The 17,106-nt window shown below is 37.5% G+C and overlaps 1 protein-coding gene across 1 annotated transcript in view; it reads right to left on the bottom strand.

The window, feature by feature from the left end:
• Window positions 1-4,496: 4,496 nt before the first annotated feature.
• SPATA7 (spermatogenesis associated 7) overlaps window positions 4,497-17,106 on the bottom strand; it is a gene marked incomplete at its 5' end in the record, with an annotated part of 32,231 nt that continues 19,621 nt past the window's right edge. The window contains 7 exons of the mRNA XM_010076579.1: window positions 4,497-4,982; window positions 5,322-5,379; window positions 6,772-6,849; window positions 8,851-8,901; window positions 9,871-9,941; window positions 11,550-11,616; window positions 12,594-13,072. Coding sequence (XP_010074881.1) covers window positions 4,497-4,982; window positions 5,322-5,379; window positions 6,772-6,849; window positions 8,851-8,901; window positions 9,871-9,941; window positions 11,550-11,616; window positions 12,594-13,072 — 1,290 coding nt within the window. The remainder of the gene's footprint in view (window positions 4,983-5,321; window positions 5,380-6,771; window positions 6,850-8,850; window positions 8,902-9,870; window positions 9,942-11,549; window positions 11,617-12,593; window positions 13,073-17,106) is intronic.

Raw genomic sequence — 17,106 nt, 5'->3', positions numbered from 1 at the left:
AAGACTGGACCACTTGTGAGTGTCTGGTTTGGTTGTTTTGGAGAGCGAGAAATGTTTTTATTAAAATCACTGGTTGCTGTTCTGTTCCTTGTAATGTGTGTACATACCAGATGTTAGCTCCTGAGTCCTGGGAACAGCAGAGTTCCCATGCCTGAGAAGTGCCAGAGAGAAAGGTTTGGTGGTTCTAGAGATAGCCTGATGTTGCTTTTCAGTGTATTCCCCTGCTTTGGGTGTCAAAAACGAAAGTGGGATGCTGGAGTTTCCCATAACTCCCTGAAGTACACCCTGACTTAAAATTTTATGGGTTTCCCCTTTTTCATTAATTTTTAGGTCTCAAATGCTCAAATACAAATACTACAATACAGAGGTGGAAAAATTGAGGGAGCCCTAAAATATGTTTTAAGACCAGTGTTAACGAGTGGTGTCTACTTTCTACTCTGCACCTGTGTTCCACCTGATAATAGGTCTCATTTTTTAAAAAAATGGAATAAATAACAATTTCTCTTTCCCATTTTCTTTCTTCCTACATTCCCTTTAAAATTCATCTTCCATTGCTATTTCTTCTTCCCCCAGGCTGTAGCCCAGTAATGCTACCTTTCACTGGTGCTCAGGCACAGAGGAACAGTAGCAGTGCACTGAAGGATGTTACTGGGATGTCTTGTTGGTTAGAAGCTGTGCTGTCACTGCATTGAAACAGCCTGCATTAGGTGCTAGAAATGAATTTCCTTGACCTAATTTTTACTTATGCTGATGCTCCAGTACTCTTGTTAATACTTCTGGCACAGATCATTGCTGAGAAAAAAGTAGTGCTTTTTTCCTCACTGTCTGATGAAGCCATTTGTACTTGAATTTTGAAACGTTCTCAGTTGAGCTATATCATTCTACAACTACTGTTGCATAGCTATAAATGATGTAAAAATGTACAGAAATGCAGAGGAGGAGGACCCCGGAGTCATTCTGCAGCTAAACCTCAATGAAAAATGTATGTGTGTCAGACGTGGGCTAGATCAGGGATAAAATGATAGCTTGGGTTTTGCTTGCAGGTTTTTGTTTTCTGGTCAACCCTAAGACATCTAAGCACCTTTTCTTTTCATCACATTCATCTTTTTACTTCAAATGACCAAAAGCCCCACTTTGCTTTGTAAATAAAACAAATCCTACTTTTGAAAACAAGAGCAGCTGAGGACGAAACCGTAGGCTTTGAAGATAAGAGACGGGTTTGTTACAGAGTGAAGTAAGAATATATCAGGCTTCTGTCCATTTGAAGTAAATATTGATAGTATGCCTTTGTTCATCACTCACATAAATCTGCAGAAATAAGTCTTTACATCACAGATCACAGCTGCCAACTGCTCTTAAGTCTGTTACTTCCAAAGAATTCAGATTTGTAATGGTGTTGTGACCACCTTGATCTGCTATGGCTTAGGCCAAGACCTAAGTCTATTTTACCAAGTAAAAGGAAACTCAGAGTGATGAGACAGAAGGAAAAAACCCACAAACAACCTTCATAAAGAAATCAAAGCTTGCACTGTTGATTATTTTTATCAGTGATGTGGGTCTCTCTTGCGTATCAAGCTGCTTAAATAATTTATATTTGAAGAACCAGCTTAAAGTAAATGTGAATAAAAGGGAGAAAGTTTTAAGCCCTGGACAGCCTGAATTTATTTTTGGATCTGTAAATAAATGTTATCTATATAAAATCAATTAGTTTAAAGAGAATATTTTTCCCCCACTATCTGGTAGGAGTGGCTGTACAATGAGAAATGAATTCTTGGGCTGGGTTGACTGCTCCAGCTGCTAGGCTACTGGAGTGCATAATCTTCTGGTTCTTTACCAGAAATTTCTCTCTGGATCCAAGAAATGTTCACAGTTACAATTTAGGCAGACAGATGCTTTCTTTGTGAAAGGTCTGTTTTAATGAATTTATTTACTCTTTTAAGTTCTATCTACCCAGGAAAAAAAAGTAATTGGTGTTCAGACAGCTCATCAACAGGAAAACCCAGACAGATGGTTGAGGAACTGTTTTTGCTTATTTTTTTCCTACTTGCACTGCAGGAAATGACTGTCATTATTTGCAGCTTTCTGTGAGATGATGTCATGACCACTTTCACTGCTGTGGTGTTCTTTTTTTTTTTTATTTGTGGAATTTAAATGTGAAATTCTTATTCATGTTTAATCAGACTCATGTTGACCACAAGCCAAAGTTTGACGATGACATGCACGTTATACAGTGTAGTGACCGGGGGGAGGGGAAACCCTCATAAATGCCATTACTGATCAAGGCTGGAGAACTCATAATGGAGGGCCCCAAGAGTAGGTGAAATCCTGGTTGAGGAGCAAAGAGCTTTTATACTTGGAAACATCTAACCACACTCTTTAGTTTCCAAACCAGTCTGTCTATGTTAAAATTGTTCATACAATACAAACCATAGTTTCCTAGGTGCATCCTGCGCTTCAGCTCTGTGGGGTAGGGAATAGAGTGGGAGTTTCTTGGGGAGGGAAGAAGGACTTTGACGACTTGTGACTGGGGACAAACCATCCCTGCACTGTACTGCAGGTGTGTATCTTTTTGACAAGCCAAGCTCTGATGGAGGGATGCACATTCTTCTTTACTTTTCAGAGAGCCAGAGCACCCAAGCTGCAGGCCAGATTTACCAGATCGCCAGCTGAGTGTGGCAGATGAAAGGCTAGTGCCCATCTACACAGCTGCATGTACATGGCTAAAAAACAAACCTCATCTGCTGTTATTGTCAACAAGTGTAATTTATTATTATGGCCAAGGCAGCCAGGAAAGTGCCTTTTGCTTTTGTTGGGAATTATGTTGTGCACTGAAATGCTGATGACTGTGCCAGAAATGTTGCTTTTTTCACTTGAGTTTTTTGGAGATTCCCCCACCCCCCAAAAAATTTATGCTTCTTAAGTGAAGCAGTGGTCTGTGTCTATTGGAGCTACTTGCAGCTGCCATCAGACATCTGGCTTACAGAATCAATAGTCTTTGGTAGACAGAAACTCATGAACCACTGGGAGGCAGGTGGTAGCAGCTGTATGTGTGAACGAACTGTAACCACTGGGGTTTGTCCTTGGAGGAAGCAGATTAAGACCAACACTAAGAGGTATCTGGGGACAGGCTTTATGTCTTTCCTAAGGCTTCTTATAGTTCCTCACCTACAGCAAGACAATATAACTTCCTGGTATTTCCTCAGAACCTGTTGAGCTCATTCTGCAGTAACGTGAATGCCAGGTAATAACTGTGCTCTTTAGACAAAGAAAGTTGGGGTGATTTTGTGCAGTGCATATGCTAACTTCAATTTAAACTTGAGTCATAAAATCAACTACCTTTTGTTCATTTGCTGTACAAGATGCCCGATGTGTCTCTTCCACTAGATAGTCCTAGTCGTCACTCAGTAACCAACTCAATCTTTTTTCAAAACCAAAGTTTGATGCAGAATGTTATGCCAAAGTGGTCAGTGCAAGAAATTGAACTGTGTATTTTGGCATCGTGCAGTTTGAAAACTGTTGCGGTCCTCACTTTCCAGACATATCAGCAGAATTGTGGACAATTAGGGCTAAACAGCTCAAGAGCTGCATATAAAACAAACAACCTAAAGAGCTGCGTATTAAGCAGCTCAAGAGCTGCCATATGCAGTAGCTAGAGAGATAAATGTCTTTTTCAGGGCAGAAAGCTGACAGAAAGTTAAGCAAAGACCGAGAACAGCTAATACTGCAAAATGGCTCTTTATACCTGTTGGTACAACCAATAAGAACAGAGTTTATGGTTGAGGCCTAATGAAGGAATGATCATCTACCAGCACCAAAATAAATTCTTATGTTTGGAAAGTGGCTTATCCACACTCATTCTTTATTTTACTCTAGGTAATGCAAGGAAAAGGTATGTTTCTTACATTCCACAGGTATCATAAAAGGAAAAAAGTTGATTATAAGAACTTCATGCCTGAATGGGATATAACATCAAACAATGGACTGAACACGAAGAGAGGAAACAAATGCTGCCATCTTCCAGGATGGACAAAGAGTTCCATCGATGCTCTGCAGGTATGTAGTATACCATGTTTTGATGTAGATAAGCTGAATTCTTGCAGACTACAAAAATCTTGGATCTTGCACCACAACTGCAATAGCAAGTATCACCAAGGAATTTATTTATTATAAATAAAAAACAATAAATATTTCATAACTTACTTTACAGCTTTCTAAAAATATACACCTATTTTAATATTCTCAAAAGTTAGTTCTGAGTTATACAGTTGTAGACAAAATATAATTTTTTTTATAATTGAAACTTTATCCTTTACAGTCTACTACAGAGATTAATTAATTCCCAATTAATAATACCCTGCTAGAGAGACTTTATCAGTGTTTAAATAGAAATAAACTGCAAACAAAACAAATAATTTACTAATATTTAACAAATGGTAGTTCTCCACAGAACTAGCTCCATCCCTATTTTAACAGCTAAATTGTGCCTACTATTATGACTAGTCATGTGAAACCTGAAGGGCTTCTGCAAAGCTTTCCTCAAGAACATCAAGCTCCCTGTTGGCTTCTAAAACACTGCCACAAGTAATCAAGTTTAAAGTTTTCTCACATGAGGGGGAAGTGTCTGGGGCATCTTTACATTTCACACAAGAATCAGACTCTGTCCCAGCATCCATAATTTCAGTGACATCTTTTGAAAAGTCATCCTTGCTCTGTGTTTCCTTTGAACTTTCTCTGCATAGTGGTGATTCACCTTTGTTTGGTTCCTTTAATGGTAAGTCTGTGGTCCCAAAGAATTCTTCACTTTTTGTAGCTTTTCTTTGCCTCTGATTTTTACTGGTAAACTCCAGCTCTTCCGTTGTATCAATCTCTTGCAGATCCAGCAAATCAAAGGTTTCACAGCCTGTGTGGATTTGCTCGGTGCTGCTGCCCGGGCTGCAGCCAAGGTCTGCTCTCAGTACATTCAAGAAGCTGCGCATTTTGGTCTAGGGGGTGATAGAAGAAAGGGGTGACACTTCTTCAGCCCCACACTCCTATCTGCCCAGAACTTGGGGCTCAGTTCTGAAGTAAGGAAAGGGAGGCTGCTTACAATCAAGTGACTACATTACACAGCAAGTGTCACCAAACCGAGTTAACTATTGTCCCTTTTTTGTGACTATGCCTGTGACTGGGAGTCTGCAAATCTCATTCATGGAGAGAGATGCTCCCCACTGAGCACTCTAGTTACCTTTACCCGCAAATACACCAGTGCATTTCCACTGAACTTTGGAAACATTGCTGCAGTCATATGCAGGGAGGGAGAATATTATAGGGGCAGCGCTTACCTCATCCAAACGGTTCTTATTTTCTTCTATATGACACTCAAACAGGTGTTCCAGAACTCTAGAAATGAACAATTAAATCATTTCACAGGAAGAAAACCAGCTTTTAGCAGATCTACATAATTATCTTAGGTTTTTTTTAATGTACGTTTCTTAGCTGAATGGGACCACTAAGATTGTTTCAGTTATGCTCTGTCACAAAGAGGGCTACCTGGAGTCAGTATCGCTTTGGGCAGCAGATAGTGACCATGGGGTGATTTATAGCACAACTCTGGGCGTGTTTGGGCTGCTGGGTCTAGAAACCAACTATCCAGTGGTGGTTCTGCTGGCATGCTGAAGTATCCAAAAATCTCTCAGGTATACCATAGTGGCTGATATACACAAGTATAAATAAAGGGAAGGAGTAAAATCCAGCTTCAGAAAAAGATCTAGAGAAGAGTCTCCAGTCTTGAGAGTTCTCTTCCATTGCTCAAGCAGGATGAGAAGAAATTTCAGCACAGAGGAGGTGTTCTGTGATGACTAAGGTACACAGTCACTGGACCAGCTTTCCAGAAGACCAAGTGAATTTAATTTCGTTTATATGAGAAATGAAAAAAAAAATTAGTTCAAGAAGGGTTTTAATGGAAGACAACATTACTGTAAAAAAGAACCAGAGGGAGAGTGCTCTTGAAATTTCTCAAAGATGAATTTTTAGATTTAGCATATTCTCATTGATAGACTTAACATGAAAAAAAAATGAGAGTGCACAGAATAGAAAAACAGCTGGGAACATTATCAGCCCATAGGAAGATCAAAATATTATGCTGAAATTAGACTGTCTTGAAAATGGATTTACAAAAATGGGTTAAAATTCTGTATCAGAAATACTGCAGGGGTTTTTTTTTTTGCTATAAACTGAGAGTTCTTTATCAGAAAGAACTGGTAGAGAAAGGAATTTGGGAGTACTACTCAAATACATGAATTGAATTGTAACTTATTGTTTAATTTTGAAAAACGTCTGATTTAGCAACTGATGAACCCTTATCTGAAACAGTATGTAATCCTAACAGCCCATGCTGAAGACTGAATTCATATTGGAACAGGAACAAAAGGGTGATGGAGGATGAGTTGTGTGAAAGATTAATAACTTATTTAGCAAAACAGATAATGCAGAGTAAAATTATTTCTGCTTAGCATTACTCCATCTAGGATTCCAGGCCAGTTTCTAACAGAGGCTTTATCTCATGGTACATAGCTGCACATCAAAGTACGTGACCCAGAGATCCTTCCTAGCTCCCCTTTCTCACATAAAGCAAAAAAGAAAAGGAAAAGAAACAAAACAAAAACATGGGGTAACTGTGTATCTATATATTCTTAAAGGCCAAGAAATGATTACACATGAGCTCTGTAAGAAAGGCAAGTAGTGTTTAGTTTCTGACACAGCATTACAAATATGAAGACAGCTGTAACCTACCTGTTAGAAAATAGCCCAAGGTTAAGAATTTCATTTGTTAGATCTTTAACGAAAGCTAAATATAAAAGCTCTTCTTCTCTGCAGGGAGAATAGAAAACCCAATGTTACTGTTTTAAAACAGCGACACGTATTACCCAATGCAGTAGGTCCAATCACCTTTATGGGAAATGCCATTAAGAAGATTGTATAGTTCTTGTCACCAGCTGCTACTTTTCAAAAAGGTAATTCTATCTGGACAAACTAAGCCTTTCATTCAATTTGAATAATAATAAAAAACCCTGTGCAAAATGTCAGACTATCGAAAGGTCACTATGGTGCTTCATGTTTATGCTAACTTTCTGTTGTGGTATAAATTAGTACAGACATCCTGAGTGAGGAAGTCAGCAAATCTTGGAAAGCGTTCAGAACCTGCTTTCCACTCAAGAAGAAAGGGGTGCTGACTTGAAGAAAGTGTAAAATTGCAGTTCGATGCTCTGAGTAAAGGCTTCCAAAGGAGCTTCTAGAGAATATGACTGCAGCTGAAAATTGCTAGTCCTCAATGAAAGCTCAGAAAAATGTAAGTGCTTATCTGACAGTCTCCATTCCTTTCAAACAACAGCTCTTTGATGTACAAAATCCTTGTTAGTGTGAGATGTGGCTTATATATTCTATTTTAATACCTCTTAAAGCCTTGTTGATGCCAATTGCTCTAAATTGGCGACTCTCCAAAAGTTTGGAGTTCTGTTTGGAAAACAAGAAAGAAACTGCTGTTTCTCTTTCATATAATCTTTCTAAATATCCCAAAGTATCCAATCAAGCTCTATCGAATCATTTTCCAGTCTTAATAAAACAGAAAATTAAAAAATGGGATACATTTTGCATTACTTCAGTTATGTAAAATTTGTCATCCAGACTGAAGATTCTCATTTTGGTTCCCTCTAAACTCAAGAGACACAGATATCTATAGCTGATCTTTGATACCTATATTATGTCTTTAAAGTAAATAAAGTACAAGACTGTCCGAAAGCACAAAGAATTAGACAACTTTTCTAAGGTCACACAATAAAGCATGGGCAGTGTTTCTGAATATAACTCAAATCTCTTCTAATTCTCATCAAATTTCAGAGCAGAAATGTGGTAAGAATGCCCCTCAACGTAATATTGTATCTTGCCAATGTCTGCTTGTCCTGGGACAGAGTTAACTTTCTTCACAGTAGCTAGTGTGAGGCTGTGTTTTGGATTTGTGCTGTGAAGAAGGCTGATAACACACTGATGTTTATAGTTGCTGCCAGGACAGTCAAGGACTTTTCAGCTTCTCTACTTTACCAATGTCTGCAGGGGCAGGAGAAGCTGGGAGGGAGCACACCCTAATTACTGGCTAAGGATTTGACCTTAGGTTTAGGACTGGGACCCAATTTGGCCAGTAGTCTATTTCATATCATGCATGTCATGCCCAGTATATCGATGAGGATCTATCTGGAAAGTCTGTCTCTCTCTTGGACTCTGGGGCTTTTCTCTCTTTTCTGGCACTGCGGTTTCAGGACTCTCTCGGCTCTGAGATCGTTAGCCAGGAACAAGCTGGGCCTTGGCCATTCTGTGGTCTCAAGTTACACTGTGTATCACTCATTTGTATACTTGTATATTATTATTATTATTATCACTTTTATTGTAGTTAGTTATTAAATTGTTCTTGTCTTGTTCACAAGTCTCTTCTCCCTTTATCTCTTTAATTCTCCCCCCCATCCCCAGTAGGGGGGAGGGTGAGTGAGCAGCTGCATGGTATTTCCTGCTGCTGGCTGGATCAAAACACAACATCGCTTCAGACAGATTACAGACCAAAAATGAACTGGAAACATTTAAAGTATAGCCACTGGTTAATAAGAGAAGGCTATCTTTCTGCCAAAATAATGACTTTTTTTTCAGTTTTGATTCACATGGAAATTTTCAAGTATTATACAACAATTCATAATCACGTCAATTTTAATTTAGATGCGAACAACAGTTTATGTCCTCATTTACTGTTTTGAATTAATCAGTTTTGAGGAAAGGTTTCTAGTTTAATGTTGCAAACTAGGAGAAAAACAGTTTAAGCATACTTACTCAGCCTCGGTAGTCCTTGCTGAAGGCTGCTGCGAATACAATGATGTCTCTCTAATCAGAAAATCAGAGGGTAAGAAAGAGCAGAAAGCAATATTCTTAAAAACCCCTCTATACTACCTTGCATCTCACTTTCTTCTGGAGCCATGCTATGCCATTATCACACTTCCACTTGGAAAAAAACCCCACCAGAACATCTCCAAACCCTGTTCCAGTAGCAAAATCAACTGCTTACACTAAAGCCTGAAAGTCTATGGTTCAAGAGTATTAACATCTCACTAGATGCAATGCTCCCATACCTCAAAAGACCTCAGTGTTACTTCAGATGCTATTCAGACTTCTACTATCCATGAGTACTTTTTTTTGCTCAGAGTACAAGTTTTACTTGGGTAAAAATGCCTTTGTATGAAAAGGTCAGAGAGCAAACGAGCAAGTCAAGCATGATACATAGGTCAGCAATGAGGAGAATCAACTGGGAGCCCTGGGTTCTGGGCTGATTTCCAAAACTGTTCTTGTATTGTAGACAATATCCTAAATCTCAGTGTTACATTTTCAGAAAAAGATGTGGGAAATGCTTCTGGTCTGCAATTCTTGCAGATCACAGATGCAAAAGGCTGTATGCCTGGAGACACTTTTTCCTGAAAGGAAATACCAATTGGAATACAATTCAGTATTTAGTTTAGTACTGTATAAGAAATATACAGTCTGTAAGGTCAGATGTATGCTCGGATGTACAGAACTAACAGTTGTATTAGCGTGTCATCACCCTCATTCCTGACAAAAACACTCATATATTTCAAAGCTCTCTCTCTTAATTGGCTTCCCAGTGGATTTTTATCATAAGAAAAGTACGGATTTTGAAGCTGGGAAAGTCCATTGATCTAAAAAAAGCAACAAAAAAGAAGCTCTGTGAGAAGAGACTTATAAGGAGAAATGGCAGTGAAGGCTTATGGCCTAAGAAGCAGCTGTATAGAAAGCAAGAAGGAATGCTTCAAATATTCCTTCCTGCTGTAAATCAGGCACCTTAGGAAGGAATATGGAGAAGCAGCTGTTCCTCTCTCAGGCTCATCCACAGTACATCTTCTGTCTTCAGCCTACAACACAGAGATAAAAATCTTTATTATCAGTGCAAATACTCATCAAATTTTACCATCAAAATTAGGCTAATAATCATCTGTGATAATTTTATGTCTTTTCTAAGAAACTTTGAGTAAACTGAGACATATGGCAGCAAAGGGTCATCAGCTTTGACGTCAGGGCCAACAGGAGATACAGAACATTTCTTCCCTCACAAGTATGTCAAGGATAATTCTCTAAAAGCCAGAAGGGGTCAACGTCACCAACAGGAGTAAAATTTGGTATGCAAAAACAGGAACCAGCACTCTAAATCACATCTCTTGAGCAGCTTTCACAAAACTGATGGAGTAAAGGTAAAGTTGACCACCTGCATTTTAAATGATAATACTCTGAAAGGGCCACTGTAAAGATACATGACTTACTTTTGTCACTTTTACAACAGCCAAAGAAAAAGTCACATATGACACTTCTGAAATGAAATCAGAAGTTCCTGACAGAACTTGAGTGAAGCTTTCCGAAGAACAATTTAACCTTTTCTTAATGAGGTCAGCTGCAGATGCAGCTCAATTCTTCTATTTTCAATAAAGTTATAAACACATATTCTCTCTCACTCCTCTCCTCCAATGAATAAAGCATAATTATTTGCCTTATGAAGCTAGAGACATGAAGAGTCTGACCCTGTAGCCTTTATTCAGGAAGAAAGTCCACAGTTATTCAAGTACTACTCTTATGTTTGATAGGGATGTTTCTTTAAGGACTTATCTGTATAGTGGCTACAAGATAAAGCACAAAGTAAGAACCTAAATTCTGATCAAACTCTTCCATGCAAATAATAGTACAAATTAAGACAAAATAACTTTTATTTTAGGTCTTTTGCCTGCTTCCCTCTGCTTCCAAAGTATGCTGGTATTCCATTTCATCTTTAAGATTTAAGACTCTCAAACCACCACACAGTAAGGCAATTTCTGAAAGACCAATAACCAAAAAACTAAGTTAAATTGTCACTAACACTTAGCAATTCAAATCAAAAAGATGGATGCAAATCTTTCTGTGAGTACAACAAAAAAATACTAGGAACTGGTAGGATTTAAAGTAGTGTGATTTTTCATTAAAGTGTTCCAGATACAGTCATCAAGACAGAAAGCAAACAGTATCAAGGAAAATGTCACTGCCTGCTGGTTTGGGTGCTTCCTCAGAGTAAGGGACACCTTGGTTCCTATTCTTCTGTTGAGGGCTTTTTGGAATATGTTATCTAATGTAAAAATTAAGAAAAAAAAAGTCTGTGAAAAAGAGGTACCTTCTTTTCCTGAAAAATAATGTACCAATTATCTATGTCCTTAACAGATATTTAAGTGATAGTGCACTTGTAAAAAACGTTGAAAAAAATAATTTTTTTAAATATCCTAAGATCTCTTCACATGCCTCAATAATTTTTTCTTATTTTTTCCACTTATTTTTCTGAAACTTGCTCTCCTCTGCAGAACTAATTCATCTCACGATAATAAAAAAAATGAAACTTAAATCAGTTGTGTACTGCTGTGGCAGAAATGAAGTATATACTCCAAAATCATAGTGAAGGGTGTGGTAAGAGTACACAAATGATTGATAGATCATGATTGTATTACCATCAATGGGATCTTCTGCTGTTCAGGCATAACTTCTTTCTCAGATGCTTTGTCTGCAGATGGAGAGCTAAAAAATTTAGAGATGTATTAGATTTCCAAGAAGTCTATTTTCAAAATATGCAGGATGAGAATACCAGTGCCACTGTGGAAATTTCCCATCAGTCTGAACGGGACCTAGTACTAAAATGTCTTGAACAGTTTAGAAAATTTCCGCCAGACTTCCATTCACATAATAAAACCAAGTTATAGTTAATTTTGAAGGATGACAACAGTCTACATAGGCGATCCAAATCCATTATTTGGCTGCATGTTTACAGGGGATAGCTAAATTATCCAAAATAATTGTTCAGAATTGAGAATGGAGCTGATCCTCTACATTAAAAGCATACCAGGAAAATATGTGACCCACAGTCAGGAAATCAATAGTTGCAATATGAAGCTGAAGCTATCACAATTCCAGCCTGATGAAATTCCTACTTTTTTCTAGTATGAAAACAGAATTAGACATGCAGGCACTGAGGACACAAAATAAAAGATTTCTCTTTATGAGGTAGTAGTAATAAAAACAAAACTAAATCAAAACAAAACTTTTTAACAAAAAAAAATTATCTTTGCATGATGTATTAATAAATTAATTGAAAAGCATGAGACTACAGGGGCAACAGTGGGGAACTACTTGCATGCTTATAGTGGTTAATTCTTTAGAAGACAGAAAGCACAACTATACACTAGAAAGAGCAAAGAAAAGAAAGAGGGGACAACTATCCCCAGTTAGATCTCACAGTTTGGATTTAGTGGTGCTTTGTATCCAATATGTATAGATGAAACTAGTTGCTCCAGAGAGAAGACAACAAAATATGCCAGTGCAAGACAGAAAATCACATTCTGTCCTAGCTTTTGCTAAGGCATATCTAGAATAATTCCGAATAAGTACTCTGGTTTTATACAAACATAAATGAGATCAAAACATGTTGCTTTTATGAAGATACTGTTATGATAACATGTAAATTCCACAGTTTAAACATAAAGTTTTAATCTCTGTACCTGATCTCACCAGTCTGCGGTTGAATTTCCACATACTGCTTGCAGTGATTTTTCCTTTTCCTTCGAACAGGAGTGTAATACCTGTACTCTGACAGGAAAGATTTAGCATCCGATATTAAAGTACGTGGAGTAAAAGGTTTTCGGCTATCAGTAAAGAATTCGGAGTGCCTGTCCAGAAGATCCCCACTGCATACTTTGGAGCTGCTTTGTTGATGCTTCTGGGAACGACTAATGCTCACAAAACTATCAGTGGAGCAACTGCATGAAAGTCCAGACCACTTTCTTGGTGTACCTGAGGTACTGGCACTTGAGTTTGAGTCACATGTATTAGATGTATTCCGAGAAACATTTCTGGCATATTTTACTGGACTAGAGTGAACAAAGCCATGCTCTCTGTAAGGAGACAGCGCTCTTGATAGGTACTGTTCTTGCCAAGCACAGGGGGAGAGACTGTCTTTGTCTTCTGCTTCCAAGAAACCCTATAAAAAATTGAAACAAGATTTGATTGCTTTGCAAGTTACCAGCTTTGCTCGAATTAGTACTCCCAGCTATTATTGTTACCAACTTGGAGGTATCTTCTATATAAAAAATTTCCATTTTTGTAAAGTCAAACAGGTTTCAGAGCAGCCCCAGAGATAACAGATTTTAAAACCTAGTAATTGTAAATAAGATAGTAACAAGAAAATGGTTTGCTTCAGTAGCAGAACTTTGGTGCTTTGTTACAGAATATTGATGGCCACATCAAACCAAGAGTTTCAATCATTTTAGTCCAAAGACTCAATATGTTTTTAAAAGACATGGAATCATTGCATTGAGGCAAATTATTTTATCTGGGTATGCCCTGTTCATACCACCTGAGCGAGGTAAGATAGACATTATCCACAATTATCCTACTGACTAGTTCATAGTGTGTATTCTCTTCCAGTGCTGAGTTGTTGCCTCTGTCTCCAAATCCTATTCGCTTCCAAGCGTATCACATAGCAGCTATCTTATAAGATGTATATTCTGTAGGGGGCACTGCTTTCTGATTCAGTTTAGACTGACATGGAAACTACTGTACTGTGGTTTAAGACACAGAAAAAGAAAACTATAACCTTTGTGACCCTTTTCTTCCTGTAGCTGAGAGATGCACATCTTTGGTAGCGCTACATGAGCACATGATGTTACCTTGTGTAATGGCATCCTGCTCCATGAGAAATGTCCTCATTGCTATAATAATACAAACAATCATAACGTCCTCCAGCAGACACAGTCAGATTTCTATCCTGTTCTCCTTTGGGTTTCTCAACCCAGCAGGTACATAAGCAGCTGTGAAACTTTCCCTCTAACACTAAAGAATGCCAGTAGTGCAAGTAGTTAGCTTACTACAGTTAAACAGGACAGAGAACAATGTGCTGAGTTTATGAATAAATATACTGAACTTCAGGTGATGGTAGAGAAATGGTATTACTTCTCCTGCTTCTTAATTGTTCAACACATGAGAGTTTAAAAATGTATTTCAATGCTCAGAAGCAAACTCATATGCAATCTTACTTTAAAAGGATACAGTTGAAAGGCTACTAGTTAGACAACAAACTAATAGAGACAAATCAGTAGTATGTGGTGGTATGGCTAAGGTAAGATGTAGGCAGTGTGTGGTTCAGACTAAAATTACGGTCAGCTAACTCACTCCTCACCAAAAGAAGCGAAGTACAGGTCTATCTTATATGCAGGTTGAAATGCAGGTGTGTCAATTCTGGTTAGTAACAATGCCTAGTTGCAGTTTTCAGTAACTATCTATTTGGTATAGGATCTATCCAAACAAAGCTCACTGATCTGGAAGACAATCAAAACAAAATGGGAAACCCTACAGCAAAAGCTCATCTATGTGTCTCTTCCTCTTAGAGATCTGTACAGTTACTTTTAAGTCTTGAGTATGTTAAAAGTTAGTGAAGTGGAGCACTTCAACAAATATTAAGAGTAGTTAATAAAGCGGAAGACAGCTACACCAGAGACTAGTGATGAACATGAACATAAATCTGTCCTGTAGAACGTGATGGGGAATTTTCCAACACATTCAATTTTAGAAGGACTGAGTTTTATCAGAAACGTCATGTTAATGTGAGGGATAAGAAAACAGTCATTAACCTAAAAATAAAATTTTGGTAACTCAGTCTATAATTGAGAAAGGTTAAACAATGAATTATTTGGAAAGACCATGCTGTTTTTTCTGCTTTCTGAAAACAAAACAAAAACAAACCTCAAAAAACCCACCCCCAACTTAATGCTTAAAAAATTCAACATTATTCTTTGATTGTATTACGACACTGTGACAAAGACAGAAACACAACTAAATCTAAGTGATATTTCAAGCTTTTTTTTTTTTTCTTTGTCAAACAGGAAAGAACAATTAAATAGAAAGGAATTTTATTTCTGTCCTAGAGAGAATTTTGAAAAATTTGCAAGTTCAGAGTATAAGTACCTGGACAGGGTATGTGTACTAGTAAACATGCTTTACAATGTGTCTAAAAAGTTAGGAAGCATCTTAGCAAGACAGCTGTTATATATTCTTTTCCTGTCTAGGATACAGCCATCCACTGAATATTCTGTTGATCCATGAAAGGTATGTGTGACATTTTATGATCTCCAAGGACAGCCATATTGCAGTATTAGAAGATTAAATCAGAAGCCTAGAAACAATCAGAATTTTGTATAAACTAATTTATTTCATCCACATGTATAACTATTTATGCAATTCGAGTTCTGTCACACACAACTGCATGATGGAGAAGAGGTGACTAATCTTGTGTGTACTCAAACTACCCAGCAATGCAACTCCCAGAGAAAGTGCTTGCACCTAGGTCCTGCAACAGTGAGGCGGACAAGCTGAGGATAACGTTATTCTGGAAAATCTCACTGCCATACTGTGCAATCAGTATAATACAAGGCAAAATAACATCTCTTTATTATGCTTCTATCAAACAAGTAAAAACTATTAAGGAGAAGCATTACATTACTGAAGTCAACTGAAGGAACTGCTTCCCTATGGAAAGCCTGAGAAAGAGTGGATCCAGCATGATATCACTTAAACATACACTGTGACACACATTTGTTTATGACATATTACCCTAACTGCCAACTGAAAAGATTCACAGATTCACCCAGCAGCCCATCCTGATCTCACAATTAATCCACATGGAAATTATTTTGAGAGTCTGAAGGAGGGATTCATTGGATCTCCAGTGGTGCTTCATTGCCTAAGCTCAATATAAACCTGGAGAAAATCCTTAAGAACACTTCACTTTTTGAAAATAATCACATGATTAAGATGTGGGTTGAAGGCTGGATGTGTGATTTTCCCCACCAGTAAGTGACGGTGGAATGAATGCCAACAAAACCAGCAAAATCAACTGTAAAAGAAAGTACCTGTGGGAATTCTGCAACATTATTAGTGAGACTTTTGAGTTCTCCAACTGGGGAAGGTGGGGAGGGGGAGAAAAAAAAATAAAAAAGAAACTTAGAAATCCCTGTATATTTGTTAAAAATTAATTTAACTGTAAACTAGTAATATATAGCACAGCATAGTAATACATTTCTACTAAGCTAGTAATATATAGTATATTAACCTATGTAGCTCATAGTATAAATTGTAAACATGCAGATATTTTCTATTCTAGCATTCAATTCCGAAAAAAGGTGTTCTTAAATGTTCAATGCAATATCACTTTTATCAACGTTGCATTTTTTCACAACACTCTTACTGTTACTGCTTTGAATCTACACTACTCCGTTTCTTCCCTTTCTGAACTGCTCGATCAACACAGTGAATATATGTTTTGTGGCATTCAGTAAATGCTACTTAAATCACAGAACACACTGTTATCATACCATATATTTCCTTCACAACAATTCCACACAAAAATATTCTCCCAAATCAGTAGACTTATCTGTGCTACTCCAGTACCCCAAAATGTTCAGTTGCTGATTCCTAATGCAAAGAGATTTTTTTTTTAGTTAACTGAGCCAAAATAAGCCCTCCTTGATGGTGTCTCATGTGAGCCAGCTTTATTTTACTACTACAGCATAATTAAATGCTGAACTGATAACATGCAGTAACAATGCCAAACAAATGCCTGCGTTAGCAAGCAGTATAATAAGGTTTAACAGTGCGACTGTTTGCCTGTAAAGTAGTTGCAGTGGTAGCTCTGCACTACAGAAAACAGATAAGACTGGAAAGTTTCAGAATCCACCTATATAGATGTTTTGAAAAGCTAATTCCATACCTTTCAGTATATATTATGAGCAGCTTAATTTTTCTTGTGTACTTTTTACTGTCAGTGATTAAAACAGTTCATGGAGCTGCAATATAAATTAGACTGTAGAAGCATTTTTGAACGTATGATGACTGGTGCCCCACAATATGCAAAATAATAATAACAATAAAAATATTCATTAATATTGGCTAAAACTACACAACTACACCTCATGAAAGCCATATGTTCTATTCCTTGGACCCAGTTGAGTTGTTTATCCT

The sequence above is a fragment of the Pterocles gutturalis genome, unplaced genomic scaffold, assembly GCF_000699245.1.
Source record: "Pterocles gutturalis isolate BGI_N339 unplaced genomic scaffold, ASM69924v1 scaffold37918, whole genome shotgun sequence".
Lineage (NCBI taxonomy): Eukaryota > Metazoa > Chordata > Aves > Pterocliformes > Pteroclidae > Pterocles > Pterocles gutturalis.
The sequence above is the reverse complement of the archived record's forward strand: the minus strand, read 5'-3'. Positions and strand labels throughout refer to the sequence as shown.